Here is a 19477-nt window from a genome sequence, read left to right on the forward strand (position 1 = left end):
TGCGGCTGTCAGGTGGGTGGCTGCACCACACTCTTCTTTCTTCCTCTCCATGGGCCATGCCAGCTGCCTAGTCAGTTCTGATGAGAGAACCTGGATACCTCAGGTGCCAGTGCAGGATGCACAGGCAGGCAATTATGGTTCTTTTCGGCGGGAGCCTCTGATCACCGCTGCTTCTAGTTGGCCATCTTTGCCCCGCCCCTAAAAAATGTTTTTTGTTTTGTTTTTTGTTTTTTAAGCTAAACATGTCTCAGATGAAGAGCTGTGTCTACTCTGCCTGCTGGAATGCCATGTGTTCAATACTTGCAGAGCTTTACTTTTCTACTTGTGCTTCTTCTTCCTAATGAGTTTGTTTTAACTACTTTTTAGTTCTTATTATAGTCAAGGGTGTCTGAAAAACATTTATTTCCTATATACCAGAGTCTTCTCTACATTCTCAAGATCATGCCTCTTATATGTCATAAAGAATTCTCACCATGAATTTATGAACTGCAATATTAAGAATGTTTCTTTCGTGGCTGTGGAACATGGAAAGGTGTGGATACTCAGTATTCCTATTGGGGAAAAGCTGGGGTCCTTAGTAAAGACGGAGAGCATGTGATGTTGAGGTTCCATCTCTGTTCTCCATTAGCTGTATGCAGAACAGGATTAAGAAAATGCTTATTTAGCCGGGCGCGGTGGCTCAAGCCTGTAGTCCCAGCACTATAGGAGGCCGAGATGAGCGAATCACGAGGTCAGGAGATTGAGACCATCCTGGCTAACAGGGTGAAACCCCGTCTCCACTAAAAAATAAATACAAAAAAAAACTAGCCAGGCGAGGTGGCAGGCGCCTCTAGTCCCAGCTACTCGGGAGGCTGAGGCAGGAGAATGGCGTGAACCCGGGAGGCGGAGCTTGCAGTGAGCTGAGATCGCGCCACCGCACTCCAGCCTGGGCAACAAAGCGAGACTCCGTCTCAAAAAAAAAAAAAAAAGGTAAATGCTTATTTAAATGGGATGGCATTTATTACCCAGACTGTTTTGAAAACAAAAAAAAAAAAATCATTAGGAGATACTTGCTCTTTAGGGTCTGAAAATCACTATTAAAATGTACAGAACATGGCAGATATCGGTATCTGGAACTTTGCATAAAGCCAATGTTCCTATATGATTAAATTCAGGCTATAATTTACTTTTGGCTGGGAGTTACCATAGCAGTGATGCCGTGTCCTTCTCTGTGCATCAGCATATCATAAACATTTGTCTTCATGCGGTTGATGTTAATAACTCACTTGGTTAATGAGCTCTGTGACGGAATTTTTTTTTCTATAGAGTTAGTTATTTTTCTCTTCATTATTACCTTTATTCAGCAGATGTGCACAAACAATCACATTTAATCTGGCAACTGACCTTTCTTAGGTTTTTTTTTCAGTTATCTGTCTTTAGAAAATGAAAGCTCTCATCTTTGTTTACAGGCCAGAAAAACTGAAAAACACACAGGCTCTTACACTTACTGGATGTTTGACAAAATAGTTTTCTTGGACCAAACACATGGGCATTACTGGTGAGCTTGTTAGAGATTCAGAAACTCATTTTATTACAGATTTTTTTTTTTTTTTTTTTTTTTTTTTGTGGTGGAGTCTTGCTCTGTCTCCTAGACTGGAGTGCAGTGGTGTGATTTCAGCTCACTGCACGCTCCACCTCCCAGGTTCACGCCATTCTCCTGTCTCAGCCTCCCCAGTAGCTGGGACTGCAGGCGCCCGCCACCACGTCTGGCTAATTTTTTGTAATTTTTAGTAGAGACGGGTTTCACCGTGTTAGCCAGGATAGTCTCGATCTCCTGACCTCGTTATCCACCCACCTCAGCCTCCCATAGTGCTGGGATTACAGGCATGAGCCACCATGCCAGCTCAGATTTTCTGAAAAAATAATCAGGATTAACAAGATCTCCAGTTTATTGTACACATTAACGTTTGAGCAGTAATTTCTAACTGAGTATGTCTTTTCCATCTGAAAACTTTACACAGCTTATTCTGTATGATGTAAATATAGCACTAAAAAATGTACACGTTAGTGTTAATGCCCTCAATTTTATACTTCACCATCCAGAAAAGTGTCATCTATACACTGATGTTGTGGATCTTATACTACTCTCTTTTCTCAGAGTTAGAGAATACATTAGAGAATATTTCTGTGTTGAAAGTCATTTATTAGGCTGGGCGCGGTGGCTCAAGCCTGTAATCCCAGCACTTTGGGAGGCCGAGGAGGGCGGATCACGAGGTTAGGAGATCTAGACCATCCTGGGTAACACAGTGAAACCCCGTCTCTACTAAAAACATACAAAAAATTAGCCAGGCGTGGTGGCGGGTGCCTGTAGTCCCAGCTACTCGGGAGGCTGAGCCAAGAGAACAGCATGAACCTGGAGGTGGAGCTTGCAGTGAGCCGAGATTGCGCCACTGCACTCCAGCCTGGGCAACAGAGTGAGACTCCTTCTCAAAAAAAAAAAAAAAAAAAAAGAAAGGAAAGTTATTTATTAAATATTTTCAGTCACTCCTATAAGTAAGGACCAGTTCTCTTTACTCTTGTTTTACCTTGAGTCAAATTAAAAATTCTGTTCATGGCCACATGGTAAATATGTGTGTGTGTGTGTGTGTTTGTGTTTGTATGTTTTTCAGGGAGTGTTGACATTTAGGGATGTGGCCGTAGAATTCTCTCTGGAGGAGTGGCAATGCCTGGACACTGCACAGCAGAATTTATATAGGAATGTGATGTTAGAGAACTACAGAAACCTGGTCTTCCTGGGTGAGGATAACTTCAGTACACAATTCCCTAATATACCCTATAAGTTTTATTTCTCTTTTTTGTAGAATGGTTTTTGGCAATTTATGCTTTCAGACCTCGGTTTTTTGTTTTTGTTTTTTTAACTTCAAGATTTGTCTATGTAGAAAAGAATTTCAAGATGTTTCATTTTGACCTGAACTTTCCACACTCCTGAGCTGATCTGTGTCCTTCACTCTGGATTAGTGTTAATTTTAGAAATTTAGTGGCATAACATACGGTTGCCCACATCTTAAAATGTAATTGCCACTACCAATTTTTGATTTAGTAGTACCAGGTAGTAAAATTAAGAATGTACAAAATTAAAATATTTCCTAAATATTTAAATTTTTTTGTTGTAAATTAGTATTTTGGAATTAATTTACTAGAATATTCTATTACATCATTTTTACTGAACACACTACTAAATTGATAATTGGGGAATATGAGCACGATTCAGGTTATTTTTAATAAAACAGGTATTGCTGCCTCTAAGCCAGACCTGATCACCTGTCTGGAGCAAGGAAAAGAACCTTGGAATGTGAAGAGACATAAGATGGGAGCTGCACCCCCAGGTAGGTAAGAGTGAAAGTGAATACAACAGACAACACAGATAAGAGGTCCAAAGCAGAAAAAAGAAAAGTCCTTAAAATGATTTGAAATCTGTGTTCTAAAGGAAATAGTTTCTAGGAAGCCTAAATTTTTTTTTTTTTTATTTTGCTTTCACAAAGAAGCATCTTCTGTCTTATCTTTGTAAAATTGCTAAAGATTTTACTTTCCCTTTGGTGACCTTCCTTCAAGTTTACAGTGACAGCCAAGACAGTCCTGTTCGTGGCATATAAGAGACTGCAAAATCTGACTGCTTGTTTTTGAAAACACACAGATAATCTGCATACTTTTGAGAAACTCTGTGTTAAACTGTTTTTTAAGTTCTCTTTTTACATCATGTCCTAAATATGTGAGAGTAGTGGTTTGTGTTCCGTTGGTTTTTTATTGCTAATTTTTCTGCACATTGTATTCTGTCTTATCATCTTGAAGTATAGTTTGAAATTATAATAAAGTATGATGTTTTGCTTTGTCCTTTTTTTTTTTTTTTAGGATTGCTTTGACTATTCAAAGTTTATTGTAATTCTATGTGAGAATTGTATTATTTTTTCTTTTTTATTTTTTTTGAGATGGAGTCTCACTCTGTCACCCAGGCTGGAGTGCAGTGGCACCATCTCGGCTCACTGCAACCTCTGCCTCCTGGGTTCAAGCAATTCTTCTGCCTCAGCCTCCTGAGTAGCTGCGTTTACAGGTGTCCGCCACCATACCTGACTAATTTTTTTGTATTTTTAGTAGAGATGGGGTGTCACCATATTGGCCAGGCTGGTCTCGAACTCCTAGACCTCATATTCCTCCCACCTTGGCCTCCCCAAGTTCTGGGATTACAGGCATGAGCCACCGCACCCGGCCCTCTTCAAGTTTTTGTAAATTAGTTTCAGAAAGTAAAGATCTTTTGTTGAGCACCCAGGGTGATGGGATGTCCTATGGGTTTGTAGTGGAGAGGGGTAGCAGCTGGTTTACAAAGGCTGCTGGGTCTGCATTAGGGTCCACCTTTAGTTGGCTTGTTACAAGGCGCTTGGGTAGTTGTAATTCTCATTTTATTTTTGGACAGAGTGCATATCCTTCAGGACTTTGCTCTGTAGGGCAGATGCTAGGGCAGGTTTCTGCACTTGGGTCTGCATATGGTAGGCTTTATATTGGGATGTAGATGAGTTTGGCTTTCACTGAGTACCAGAGAGGATTTCCCATGGTCACTGTGTGGGTTTCTACATAGGCAGAACTTGCCATGAACTTTGGCTCAGGGTGATAAAGCTGAGTCATGGAACTGCTTCAGGGATCACAGTAAGGGTCAAGGCCTGCAGGTGTGCTGCATGGCTATAAATGGGTATCTCTCTCCAGGCCTCTGGAAGGGCAAGACCTCTCCCAGACTGTGGCTGGGAGGAGTTTGGGATGATTACAGGGTAAGTTCAGAATTCTCAGTGTGACCAAGTTTGGTGGGCCATTTTCTGGTCTGTAGCCAAGAACAGAGGTCCTGTAGTTTGCCACCTGAATGAAAGCCTGCCTTCTGAAAAGAATATTCCTCAATCTTGGGCATTAGCAGAGTTTCACAACTCCTTCCCTAGATCTCAAACCTCTTTTAAGGGCACTTATTTTGGAGATGGGTTCTTGCTGCATAACCCAGGTAGATCTTGAAGTTCTGTGCTAAAGCATTTCTCATTACAGGTCTGAGTCATGATTCCTGTTTCTCTCATAAAGGCATTTTGTGAGGCTGATGAATTTTCTTGCTGTCAGAAAATAAGCAAATAAGGCACCTTTTATTTTTCCATGTTAGCGATGTCACTCTCCTGTACATTTTGACTTTCTGTTTTCTATTTCAATTTTGTCTGTAATTTTAGATTTAGACATTTAGGACAATATACTAAAATTTACATGTTATGTCTGAAGTGAATTAGATAATTAGTAGGCAGACAAAAAGGAAATAGAGGCAGGCAAAAAAAGATGACAGGATTTTCACTCACTTTTGTCAGCCAATACCTAAAAAATGAGATAATTTGTTCCCAAATATTTGTTTTGTATTTCAGATGCCCTGACCATATTCTGCAAAATAATACATATTTTTTCTTTATTTACCAATGTAAGGCTACTTTTTGCTTCTAAATTTGGATTACAGAGATTTATTTTGCATAAGAATAGCATATATTTAAAACTTAGAAATGATCTTATTTGTTAAAATGCTTATTTATCACTTTGTCATTAGAATCTTCTGTTTATGATTATGCTGCATTTTATCTGAAACTACTGCATTACAGTGCATGCCAGTGATTCAAAATAGCCACCTTCAGTGAATTCACAGTTACAGTAAAGTATTCCAGTTACCTACACAAATTCTTTATTAATGCTACATCCAGTTGCATACCAGATTTTATGAGTGAACATTTATTATTATTCCGTAGTTTCGTATTAGTGTGTTTTTTCAGTGTAGGTTTCTTAACATAAGTTTATTATGTTTTGTGGTTTTACAATTTTATACAATTTGAAATTCTGTTTTTACATGGAAGTCAGTGTGGGGTTTAAGACATCAATCAGCCATATGTCTATTACAATCTGATTATATGTGTGTATGTTTTTATCTATAAATATGACCCCAATTTTGGTTATGGCTAATCTTGTATATATTTTTTTCTTAGCTGATTTTTTTTTTTTTTTTTGAGACGGAGTCTGGCTCTGTCGCCCAGGCTGGAGTGCAGTGGCAGATCTCAGCTCACTGCAAACTCCGCCTCCCAGGTTCACGCCATTCTCCTGCCTCAGCCTCCCGAGTAGCTGGAATTACAGGCGCCCGCCACCTCACCCGGCTAGTTTTTTGTATTTTTTAGTAGAGACGGGGTTTCACCGTGTTAGCCAGGATGGTCTTGATCTCCTGACCTCGTGATCCACCTGTCTCAGCCTCCCAAAGTGCTGGGAATACAGGCTTGAGCCACTGCGCCCGGCCTCTTAGCTGATTTTTAATGGTGGCTTTATCTTATCTAAATGAGTAGTCATGGAAATATTCTTATTTTCACCTTGTGTTTAATAATAAATATACTTCCTATGTGAGAGAGAAACACTTGTGACTGGAAGATAATTTTTGGGAAGATTTGTAATTCTGGATCTTTTTCAGTTATTCTTCTAAAAATCAATTGTACAAACATAACCTAAAATTTACCATCTTAAATCTATTTAAATATACATTTCACGGCCAGTCACGGTGGTGGTTCACATCTGTAATCCCCGGATTTTGGGAGGCCAAGGCAGGAAGACTGCTTGAGCCCAAAAGCTCGAGAACATCCTGGAAGACATATGGAAACCTCATCTCTGTAAAGCACTTAAAAATAGCCAGACATGGTGCTGTGCTCCTATCTACTTGGGAGATTGAGGAGGGAGGATTATTTGAACCTGGAAGTTTGAGGCTGCAGTGAGCCATAATTGTGCCATGCACCCCAGCTTGAGTGGCAGAGTAAGACCCTGACTCAAAAAAACGGTACATTTCAGGCATGTGAAGTATATTTACACTATTTTATAAAAGACTTCTAGAAATTTTACAATATGCATTAAACAACTACCAATGTTTCCCATTTCCTGGCACTTTTCAAATACCATTCTGCTTTCTGTTTCTGAGAGTATAACTGCTTTATATATCTCATAAAATCTCTTGTTTGTGGCTGGCTTATTTTATTTTGCATAAAGTCATTAAGTTTTACCTTTATAGTTGTTAGAATATTTCCTGCTTTTTTTCAAACTGAGTAGTATTTTGGTATTTTTATGTTTCAAATTATATCGCTGAACAATTTGGTGACTGAAATCTGCCTTGCTTTTACCTATTGGCTTTTAGTAACAATGCTAAAATAATTGTGGGTATGCAAATGACTCTTGATGTGACCATGTATGTGAGAGTTTATATATGTGCTGCATTCTATTTTATTAGTCTACTTTTTCACCTTTATACTCATACCAAATTGTTTTAATCCTGTAGCTTTGTAATGTGTTTTGAAATCAGGAACTGTAATGCCTCCAATGTTGTTTTGTTTCATTTTTAATATTTTTGGGTACTTTATTGTCTGTAGAGATTCTGTATACTCGAGGGATTGCTGTTTCTGTTTCTTCAAAACTGCAATGAGAAATTTGAAAAACATTGCATTAAATCTATAGATTGTATTGAGCAGGATGGACATCTTTACAATGTTACCTTTTTTAACCTTTCACAAGAGCGTGCTCAAGAGTGTGTTGTTTAATTTCTATATATTTGTTAATTTTTCAGTTTTTTTCTCTTATTGTATACTCATTTCATTTTGGTTATAGAAAGTAATTTATAAAATTCCAGTTTTAAAAAATTTGGTAAGACTTATTTTCTTTTTTTTTTTTTTGGCATAAGAGGTGGTCTATCAAGGAAAATGTTGTATTAGCTATTGAGAACCATGTGTGTTCTGGTGCTGAGTGTTTTCTATACCTCTGTTAGAAATAATTGTCTTATACTGCCTGGAAGCCCTCTATTCCCTTACTAATATTCTCATTTAATTTTTATTACAGAAAGTGCAGTATTGAAATATCCTACTGTAATTATGTTGCTCTCTCTGTGTTTCTGTTATTCTGTCAATATTTGCTTTATATGTTTGGAGCCCTAATGTGAGATACAGACACACACACACACACATAAACAAATTTATCATAGATTCTCAGTGAGTAAATCTAAAGTTTTTCTTTTTTTTTTTTTTTTTTTTTTTTTTTTGAGACAGAGTCTCACTCTGCGTCCCAGGCTAGAGTGCAGTGGTGTGATCTTGGCTTACTGCAACCTCTGCCTCCTGGGTTCTAGTGATTCTCCTGCCTCAACCTCCCAAGTAGCTAGGATTTCAGGTGCCCACCACCATGCCTGGCTAATTTTTATATTTTTAGTAGAGACAGTGTTTCACCATGTTGGCCAGGCCAGTCTCAAACTCCAGACTTCAAATGATCCAACTGCCTCGGCCTCCCAAAGTGCTTGAATTAGAGGCATGAGCCACCATGTCCAACCTAAATCTGTAGGTTCTAATGTCCTTTTTTGTCTCCTTGGTGTTTTGACTTCAACTACATTTTATAAAATATGACAGTTTTTGACTTAAGATGTAGCTTGCATAATATTGATTTTTTCTGCTCTCATTTGATTAATATTTGCATGAAATGTATTCTTCCATCTTGCCCCTTTTAGTGTTTTTTATCATTAGATCTCTACTGACTTTTGTAGAAAAAAAAAGTTGGATCTTGGTTTTTAAAATTTTTAATAAATCTACTTATTGAAAATGTCTCTTGATTTGAAACTTAATTATATATATGTATTTAAATAATTGATAAAGACTTACTGTTATGTTTTTAATTATTTTATTTGATTTCTGCATCTTTGTTTCTCATTTTCTCTCTGTCTTTGTGTCTTTTCGATTTTTATATTGATATGCTTTTACTTATTTCTAATTCACTTTGTATATTTGTACAGATTTTTTTTTTTTTTTTTTTTTTTTTTGTGGTACCTTGGAGCTTTCATAAAACCTCTATAAGAAACAACAGTATATTTTTAATTTGGTACAAAATCAACTTCAGTTGAATAAAAAATTCTTCCTCATTACATCTGCCCTGAAATTTGTGATTGATGTTGCTAATTATGTTTTTACATTGTATATTCATTAACAGATGTTTATAATTTCTGTGCTTTTATTTTTCAAAATTTAGAGAATAATTTAAAATGTTTTCTGGACCATTATGATAATGCCACAAGATTCTGTTTTTGTGTATGTGCATATCTTTCCCAGAAAATAATGTATTTTTATTTGATTATGTGTTTTGTTTTTTTTTTAATCCCTTAACTTGCAGGTTAAGGAGCTGCTTTCATCATCTTTTATACGTAGGGCATATGCAGTGCTAATATACTTTTTCAGAATTTGGTTGTTTTGGAAGGTTTCTTTCTTTTTATTTGGCAGGACAGATTTGTTGATGGTATTATTCTCACTTCATAGCAGTTTTTTTCTCCCCGACCACCCCCCCCAAAGGATTTTGTGTCACACAGTTTCTTTCTGGCCTGCAAAATTTTTGTTGATAATTTACGGTTATGTTGTAAGACTATGTTTGTAAGTGACACATTACTTTCATCTTGCAGCTCCTCAGACTTTCTTCTTGTCTGTGATTTTTGAAAATGTCCTTAATATGTATTTGTTATAAATATCTTTGTGTGTATCCTAATTTGTTTGTTGAACTTCATTTTTACATCATTTTTCTTTTAGGATTTTCCAGTTATTATTTATTTTTCTATTTTTTTACCTCCAAATTGTTTTTTTTTTAATATTTTGATATTTTTGTTTTTTATCCTCATTTTTATGATTTTCTACAGTGGACTGTGTTCCTGTTTCACTTATTGGATATTATTCAGTTTATTAGTGTTTAAAATTAATGTGTATATCTTTATTATGGTTTCTGTCTGACATTTATGTAATATTTTTGATGAAATTATATTGCCCTGTTTTGTATACATTGTAACCTTTGATTGAGATTCGGACATTAAAAAAAGCTACTTGTCACAGTCTTTAAAATGTATTTTTTTCTGACATAGTCTGAAAACAATTATCTTGGCTAGAGATTCTGGGAGTCTCTCAAACATGTTTTTAGGATGTGTCTTGTCTAAAATTTTGTGTTTAGTTTTTATCAAAGGAGTTTATTCATGTTCCTTCTTCTTCTTCTTATTTTTTTTTTTTGAAACAGTTTTGCTTCTGTCACCCAAGCTGCAGCACAGTGGCATGGTCTCAGCTCACTGCAGCCTCCACCTCCTGGGTTCAAGTGATTCTCTGGTCTCAGCCTCCCACTTAGCTGGGATTACAGGCATGTGACCCCATGCTCAGCTACTTTCGTATTTTTAGTAGAGACGATTTCACCATGTTGTCCAGGCTTAGTCTCAAACTCCTGACCTCAGTTGATCTACACACCTTGGCCTCCCAGAGTGCTAGGATTACAGGTGTGAGCCACCACACTCAGCCTATTCATGTTTCTTCTTAATAACCAATAATCGGGCCGGGCGCGGTGGCTCAAGCCTGTAATCCCAGCACTTTGGGAGGCTGAGACGGGCAGATCACAAGGTCAGGAGATCGAGACCGTCCTGGCTAACACAGTGAAACCCCGCCTCTACTAAAAAATACAAAAAACTAGCTGGGCGAGGTGGCGGGCACCTGTAGTCCCAGCTATACAGGAGGCTGAGGCAGGAGAATGGTGTAAACCTGGGAGGCGGAGCTTGCAGTGAGCTGAGATCCGGCCACTGCACTCCAGCCCGGGCAACAGAGCAAGACTCCGTCTCAAAAAAAACAACAATAATCACTTGCTACAATTGTTTCCTGTAGCAAGTCTTTGTGCTGTTGTAAAACTTACCTTTCTTATCTATTATTTTTTGTTATACTTTAAGTTCTAAGATACATGTGCACAACGTGCAGTTATGTTACATAGGTAAACATGTGCCATGGTGGTTAATGCTATCCGTCCCCCAGGCCCCCACCCCACGACAGGCCCCAGTGTGTGATGTTCCCCACCCTGTGTCCATGTGCTGTCATTGCTGAATTCCCACCTATGAGTGAGAACATGCAGTCTTTGGTTTTCTGTCTTTGTGATAGTTTGCTGAGAATGAGGGTTTCCAGCTTCATCCATGTCCCTGTGAAAAACATGAACTCATCCTTTTTCATGACTGCATAGTACTCCGTGGTATATATGTGACACATTTTCTTAATCCATTCTATCATTGATGGACATTTTGGTTGGTTCCAAGTCTTTGCTATTGTGAACAGTACTGCAGTAAACATACACGTGCATGTGTCTTTATAACAGCATGATTTATAATCCTTTGGATATATACCCAGTAATGGGATGACTGGGTCAAATGGTATTTCTAGTTCTAGATCCTTGAGGAATCGACACACTGTCTTCTACAATGGTTGAATTAGTTTACAGTCCCACCAACAGTGTAAAAGTGTTCCTATTTCTCCACATCCTCTCCAGCACCTGTTGTTTCCTGACTTTTTAATGATTGCCATTGTAACTGGTGTGAGATGGTATCTCATTGTGGTTTTGATGGGCATTTCTCTGATGGCCAGTGATGATGAGCATTTTTTCATGTGTCTGTTGGCTGCATAAATGTCTTCTTTTGAGAAGTGTCTGTTCATATCCTTCGCTCACTTTTTGATGGGGCTGTTTGATGTTTTCTTGTAAATTTCTTTAAATTCCTTGTAGATTCTGGAAATTAGCCCTTTGTCAGATGGGTAGATTGTAAAAATTTTCTCCCATTCTGTAGGTTGCCTGTTCACTCTGATGGTAGTTTCTTTTGCTGTGCAGAAGCTCTTTAGTTTAATGAGATCCCATTTGTCAATTTTGGCGTTTGTCACCATTGCTTTTGGTGTTTTAGTCATGAAGTCCTTGCCCATGCCTATGTCCTGAATGGCATTGCCTAGGTTTTTTTCTAGGGTTTTTATGGTTTTAGGTCTAACATTTAAGTCTTTAATCCATCTTGAATTAATTTTGGTATAAGGTGTAAGGAAGAGATCCAGTTTCAACTTTCTACATATGGCTAGCCAGTTTTCCCAGCACCATTTATTAAATAGGGAATCCTTTCCCCTTCTCTTGTTTTTGTCAGGTTTGTCAGAGATCAGATGGTTGTAGATGTGTGGTGTTCTTTCTGAGGGCCCTGTTCTGTTCCATTGGTCTATATATCTGTTTTGGTACCTTATCTTTCATCCCAGCACACTCAAACTGTCATGTGAAAGAATACCACTATTTCTTTCAGATCTTTTATGCAATAAGAGACAGGAACCAGTGTCTGTAAAAGCCCCTGCCATTGAGAAATAAACATGTATAAGCCATTATTTTATTTGTCTTTTAAAAATGAAACCAGGAGTTGGCAGTTTATTTCTAAAGTCACTGTGTTACATAGGGAAGCAGGAAGATCTGTGTAGGGTAAATGTAACAGACTTTACTTTCTCCTATGTGCCTCTTTGCGTTGGACTCACCTGGGGCACTGCACACACTTAACTTACTTTAATTTTTCACAAATGTAATTTGGTCTGTATGTTTTTGTTACATTATATGGCTGTGAAAATGTTACAGCATGTAATATTTGGCTGTGCCATCTTGTGATGTAGTCTATCATTTTATAGGTTAGATTTGTAAAGTATATTCGTCTGAGTCTAGTAAGTAAAGTAATTTATTGTTTTTATTTCTTTCAGTTGTATGTCCTTATTTTGCCCAAGACCTTTGGCCAAAGCAGGGCATAAAAAATTATATCCAAAAAGTGATACTGAGAAGATATAAAAAATGTGGACATGAAAATTTACAGCTAAGAAAATACTGTAAAAGCGTGGATGAGTGTAAGGTGCACAAAGAATGTTACAATGGACTTAGCCAGTGTTTGACAACTGCCCAGAACAAAATATTTCAATGTGACAAATACATGAAAGTCTTTCATAAATTTTCAAATTCAGACAGACATAAGATAAAACATACTGGAAAGAAAGCTTTCCAATGTAAAGAATGTGAAAAGTCATTTTGTGTGCTTTCACACTTAGCTCAACATGAAAGAATTCATATTGGAGAGAAACCGTACAAATGTAAAGAATGTGGGAAAGCCTACAATGAAGCCTCAAACCTTTCTACACATAAAAGAATTTATACTGGAAAGAAACCCTACAAATGTGAAGAGTGTGGAAAAGCCTTTAACCGGCTCTCACACCTTACTTCACATAAGATAATTCACACTGGAAAGAAACCCTACAAATGTGAGGAGTCTGGCAAAGCTTTTAACCAGTCTGTAAACCTTACTACACATAAGATAATTCATACTGGAGAGAAACCCTACAAATGTGAGGAATATGGCAAAACTTTTATCCAGTCCTCAACCCTTACTACACATAAGAGAATTCATACTGGAGAGAAACCCTACAAATGTGAAGAATGTGGCAAAGCTTTTAAAAATTCCTCAGCCCTTACTATACATAAGAGAATTCATACTGGAGAGAAACCCTACAAATGTGAAGAATGTGGCAAAGCTTTTAACAATTCCTCAGCCCTTACTATACACAAGAGAATTCATACTGGAGAGAAACCCTACAAATGTGAAGAATGTGGCAAAGCTTTTTGCGGGTCCTCAACCCTTACTACACACAAGAGAATTCATACTGGAGAGAAACCCTACAAATGTGAAGAATGTGGCAAAGCTTTTAGGAAGCCCTCAAGACTTACTACACATAAGAGAATTCATACTGGAGAGAAACCCTACAAATGTGAAGAATGTGGCAAAGCTTTTAACAATTCCTCAGCCCTTACTATGCATAAGAGAATTCATACTGGAGAGAAACCCTACAAATGTGAGGAATGTGGCAAAGCTTTTTGCGGGTCCTCAACCCTTACTACACATAAGAGAATACATACTGGAGAGAAACCCTACAAATGTGAAGAATGTGGCAAAGCCTTTAACCAGTCCTCACACCTTACTAAACATAAGAGAATTCATACTGGAGAGAAGCCCTACAAATGTGAAGAATGTGGCAAAGCTTTTAGCAAGTCCTCAACCCTTACTACACATAAGAGAATTCATACTGGAGAGAAACCCTACAAATGTGAGGTATATGGCAAAACTTTTAGCCAGTCCTCAACTCTTACTACACATAATTGAATTCATACTGGAGAGAAACCCTACAAATGTGAAGAATGTGGCAAAGCTTTTAGCAAGTCCTCAACCCTTACTACATATAAGAGAATTCATGCTGGAGAGAAACCCCACAAATGTGAGGAATATGGGAAAAATTTTAGCCAGTCCTCAACCCTTACGACACATAAGATAATTCATACTGGAGAGAAACCCTACAAATGTGAAGAATGTGGCAAAGCTTTTAGCAAGTCCTCAACCCTTACTACACATAAGAGAATTCATACTGGAGAGAAACCCTACAAACGTGAAGAATGTGGCAAAGCCTTTAACCAGTCCTCACACCTTACTACACACAAGATAAATCATACTGGAGAGAAACCCTTCAAGTGTGAAGAATGTGGCAAAGCCTTTAACAACTCCTTTATTCTTAACAGACATAAGATGATTCATACTGGAGAGAAACTCTACAACCTGAAAGTTGTAACAATGCTTGTGACAACATCGCAAATATTTCCAAACATAAAAGAAAGTGTGCTGGTGAGAAATCATAGAAATATGAATAATGCAACAGAGCCTTTAAATGGTTATCACACTTGCTTGCAGGTTAGGTAATTCACACTGGAGAAAACTTACAAGTGTGAACAATGTGGCAAAACTTACACAATGCTCATCCCTTATTTCACATGAAAGCCTTTATACTTGAAAATAAATGCACAAATATAAAGTAAACTGATTAATATCTGCTCACATCTTATTCAACATCAGAGTGTTTATACTTAATAGCGTTGAAAGTGCAATTACTGTCAAAAGAGTCTTGAGAAAATGTAAGCCTTTAACGTGCTGAAGAGGATTTATTTTGAAGACAAACATTACAAATATAAACAAAGTTGTAACTTTACTTGTAACACAGATCTTGTATTCATTTTGTATTAGAGGCAAACCCTGAAGCAATTGCTCAAACTTTGTTCAACATCAGAGAATTTATATCAAAGAAAAACCCTATAAATGTAACAAATTTGGAAAAAAACATTTATTCAAAAACTGCAGGTTAGAAAACAGTTCATATTGCAATATATTTTTGCAGATGCAATAAATAGAAAAAAACTTAATTCCATGGTAAGTCTATGGAAATATCAGAGAATTTACATTAGAAATATATATGACACTCATACTTCAGACTTTACACTGAATCAGAGTTCTGAGTTAGAAAATAATCCAAAACTAAACTTGGTAGAAAAATTATTTGTATATAACTTTAAAAGAGTAGAAGATTTTTTGGAGAGTTACAAGTATACTTTTTTTTGGAAAGATTACAGATTGTTTGAAAAGTAAGTAATGTAATTAACTCTCATATTCATACAAATAATGTTCTAATTAGCTCTCAAATTACTTCATGTTAATGTCATAACTAAGTCTCAAATTACTTCATGCTAAAGAAGTTAGTTTTTCTTTTTTTGTTTGTTTATTTGTTTGTTTTTGAGATGGGGTCTTGCTCTGTCGCCGTCCAGGCCGGAGTGCAGTGGCGTGATCTCGGCTCACTGCAACCTCTGTCTCTAGGGTTCAAGTGATTCTACTGCTTCAGCCTCCCGAGTAGCTGGGATTACAGGTGCGCACTACCATGCTGGCTAAGTTTTGTATTTTTAGTAGAGCTGGAGTTTTGCCATGTTGGCCAGGCTGGTCTCAAACTTATGACCTTAGGTGATCCACCCAGCTCAGCCTCCCACAATGCTGGGATTACAGGTGTTAGCCACCGCGCCTGGCCCATGCTGCTTTTTTATTCCTATTGTATTCATATGTGAAAGCATGTGACCAAAAGATAGGAGAGATTATTTTTTATTAGGTGAGCATGTATGACCTGTGAAAGAGTAAGAACATTAAAATGTGAGATGCATGATGAAAATCTAAGTAAAGAGGTTCTTTGTGATTCACTTACAGTATTGAGTGATGCATGAGGTAGGTGTTCAGAGTAATATTCTGCATTATATTGAGAGACAAATATATATTTTAGTTTTAGTCAAAATTAAAAATAAATTAGTATATTTTACTAGTTGTACTTTTATGAAAAAAATGCAGTACATGTTAAAAATTTTAGATTATGTCTGAACTTAATTTCTTAATTCAACATTTTTAACAGTTTAAATATTGTGCATTCAATCAAATCACATTATTCCACTTACTTTAATGTAGTCTACCTTACTCAAGGGTGTAGATAAAAGGTGGTAACAAGGCCGGGCATGGTGGCTCATGCCTGCAATCCCAGCATTTTGGGAGGCCTAGGCGGGCGGATCACTTGAAGTCAGGAGTTCAAGACCAGCCTGACCAACATGGAGAAAACCGATCTCTACTAAAATACAAAATTAGCCGGGTGTGGTGGTGCATGCCTGTAATCCCAGCTACTCGGGAGGCTGAGGCAGGAGAATCTCTTGTACCCGGGAGGCAGAGGTTGCGGTAAGCCAAGATCATGCCATTGCACTGCAGCCTGGGCAACAAGAGTGAAACTCAGTCTCAAAAAAAAAAAAAAAAAAAAAAAAATGCTAACAATGCACTATTTGGTAAAATAATGGACTAACATCTCTAGTACTAATCTTTTTTCCAGTGGCTTTAAACTGCAAGTAAGGAATATTGTTGCTGTAGGCAAAATTTGTATTTTTTTTCCCATTTAAATTTACTTTTGTTAATTTTTTCAGGCACAAAATGTTTATGTTATATATGGCATATTCTGATAGAGGCATACAATATATAATGATCACATTAGGGTAAATGAGGTATCCATCACCTTTAGAATTTATTTTTTGTATTAGGAACAGTTCAATTGTATAGTTTTAGTTATTTTAAAATATACAATTGTTGACTGCAGGGTTATTTTTATAATAATAATAAAAATTATATACAAGTACAAAATTTACATTTCTGAGTCCTGAATACTTAAAAATAATTTCTTGTATATTTTTCTTTGACACTGTGGCCTCTGTTTGCAAACACAGACTTTTACTTTGGATTTACATAGAGTTAAATATACATATCTATTAGTCTAAATAAAAACCTTAGGTGTAAGAAGATTATGGATTAAGTGTGTTTGAGTAGGAGTTTATGACTGTTTTCAGAATATTCAATACTGGAACAAGACAAATCATTTTAATAACTTGTTTAATTTTGTTTTTTTGTTTTGTTTTTGTTTTTTTTTTGAGACAGAGTCTCACTCTGTCGCCCAGGCTGGAGTGCAGTGGCCGAATCTCAGCTCACTGCAAGCTCCGCCTCCTGGGTTCATGCCATTCTCCTGCCTCAGCCTCCCACGTAGCTGGGACTACAGGTGCCCACCACATTGCCCGGCTAGTTTTTTGTATTTTTTAGTAGAGACGGGGTTTCACCATGTTAGCCAGGATGGACTCAATCTCCTGACCTCGTGATCCACCCATCTCGGCCTCCCAAAGTGCTGGGATTACAGGCTTGAGCCACCGCGCCCGGCCAGGTGTTTAATTTTCTTTACTTTCTTGTTTTTTTTTTTTTTTTTTTTTTTTTTTTTTTTTTTTTTTGAGACAGATTCTCACTTTGTTGCCTAGGCTGGAGTGCAGTGGCGTGATCTCAGCTCACCGCAACCTCCGCCTCCTGGGTTCAAGCAATTCTCCTGTCTCAGCCTCCCTAGTAGCTAGGACTACAGGTACAGGCCACTATGCCCAGATAATATTTGTATTTTTTGTACAGATGGGGTTTCATCATTTTGGTCAGGTAGTCTTGAACTCCTGACCTCAGGTGATCCACCCGCCTCCATCTTCCAAAGTACTAGGATTACAGGCGTGAGCCACCACGCCTGGTCAGGTTTGGTGTCTAGTTTTCTAGAAAACAAAAATCCCCAAAAATGAATGCAAATCTATACTCTGCTTTGTAGTGAATTTTACTGTACAATCTTAAGACTTATGGTTCAGAATCTCGCCATGCAAATTCTCTGTTTTTGCTTGCCTGATACTCATGCTAGACACATAACTTCCTTTTCTTATATATATTTGTTGTTTTATAGTTCATGAAGTATCATTATGTGAGCTGTTCTGTGATTATAAGAATGATTTTAATGAAATTTAGTCATGGGCCGGGTGTGGTGGCTCACGCCTGTAATCCCAAAACTTCGGGAGGCCGAGGTGGGAGGATCACTTGAGGTCAGGAGTTCAAGATCAACCTGGCCAACATGGTGATACCTCATCTCTACTAAAAATACAAAAATTAGCCAGGCATGGTGGCATGCTCCTGTAATCCCAGGCTACTGGGAGGCTGAGGCAGAATAGCTTTAACCCAGGAGACAGAGGTTTCAGTGAGCCAAGATTGTGCCACTTCACTCCAGCCTGGGAGACAGAGCAAGACTCCATCTCAAAATAAAATAAATGTATTCATTATAAAGTAATGTTTAACTGTAATTCTAAAATTAGTGTGTTAAATTATATTTAGTTAGAAACTTCCATTTTGTCCTTTTTATTGGAGAACTCTATATAAATAAGCCTGATTATGTTATTTTTTTCACTTTTTATGATGGATATGAGTAAATTTATTAATTGGGCAATTTGTTCAGGTAAGTACTAGGGAACCTTCTTAAGTCATGAGAATGCTTTTATACATAAATGTAGCAAACAAACACTACAGCGCTTGCTGTGTAACAGATGCTCCATAATAATTCATAAATATTCCTGTGAAACTTGCAACTTCAATCAGGTGGAAAATATCAAAGGTAAACAACATTGATTCTTCATGTGGAGAGGATTTTCTTTCAGGCTGCAAAGCTGAATTTTGCTGAATTTAAAAAATTCTGCCAGGCGCGGTGGCTCACGACTGTAATCCCAGCACTTTGGGAGGCTGAGGTGGGCAGATCACGAGGTCAGGAGATTGAGACTGTCCTGGCTAACACAGTTGAAACCCCGCCTCTACTAAAAATACAAAAAATTAGCTGGGCACGGTGGCGGGTGCCTGTAGTCCCAGCTACTTGGGAGGCTGAGGCAGGAGAATGGTGTGAAGCTGGGAGGCAGAGCTTGCAGTGAGCCGAGATCAGGCCACTGCATTCTAGCCTGGGTGACAGAGCGAGACTGTGCTTCCAAAAAATAAATAAAATAAAAAATATTCTACTTCATTTATTTTCTAATTGTCTTAAGCCTTGTTTGTCTTTTTATGTGTATTCCACCCGTGTATGCATCATAGCCCTTCTTTTTCTGTTATGGCTAGAGTTTTTCCACTGCTTTCTTCATGCCATGTTATTTCCCATGGTATTTTGTGGGTTTTGATGAGAACTTTGGTATTTTTTAATGCACTGAAAAATTGGTTTTAACTGGAGAGTGTGCTTATCAATATAACTTTCAGATTAGTTAATTAAGATAAAAGGCATACATGTCCACAGGTGAGAGGATTAAATCAGTTAGCATGGTGCTGCTTTCTCTGTAAAAAGAAAAAATATTGTTTGAAAAAGAAAGTCTTGGCCGGGCACGGTGG

General features: G+C 37.5%; 1 protein-coding gene across 1 annotated transcript; it reads left to right on the forward strand.

Moving 5' to 3' along the window:
* The first annotated feature begins 209 nt into the window (after positions 1 to 209).
* LOC115892070 (zinc finger protein 492-like) lies at positions 210 to 16305 on the forward strand. Its single transcript, XM_030912637.1, has 7 exons — positions 210 to 532; positions 2649 to 2775; positions 3270 to 3365; positions 12591 to 12935; positions 13272 to 13984; positions 14153 to 14460; positions 16239 to 16305. The coding sequence occupies exons 1-7, from the start codon at positions 482 to 484 to the stop codon at positions 16303 to 16305; spliced, it is 1707 nt and encodes a 568-aa protein (XP_030768497.1). The 5' UTR covers positions 210 to 481.
* Positions 16306 to 19477: the final 3172 nt, after the last annotated feature.

Source organism: Rhinopithecus roxellana, chromosome 12 (assembly GCF_007565055.1).
Source record: "Rhinopithecus roxellana isolate Shanxi Qingling chromosome 12, ASM756505v1, whole genome shotgun sequence".
Classification (NCBI taxonomy): domain Eukaryota; kingdom Metazoa; phylum Chordata; class Mammalia; order Primates; family Cercopithecidae; genus Rhinopithecus; species Rhinopithecus roxellana.

Excerpts from the sequence above, each read along its gene's own strand:
- LOC115892070 (XM_030912637.1), top strand. The coding sequence starts at position 482 with ATGAACTGCAATATTAAGAATGTTTCTTTCGTGGCTGTGGAACATGGA. Across the intron at positions 13,985-14,152 it reads AGAAACCCTACAAATGTGAG|GAATATGGGAAAAATTTTAG; the intron begins GTATATGGCAAA and ends CACAAATGTGAG. Across the intron at positions 14,461-16,238 it reads AACAGACATAAGATGATTCA|GCCGGGCATGGTGGCTCATG; the intron begins TACTGGAGAGAA and ends GGTGGTAACAAG.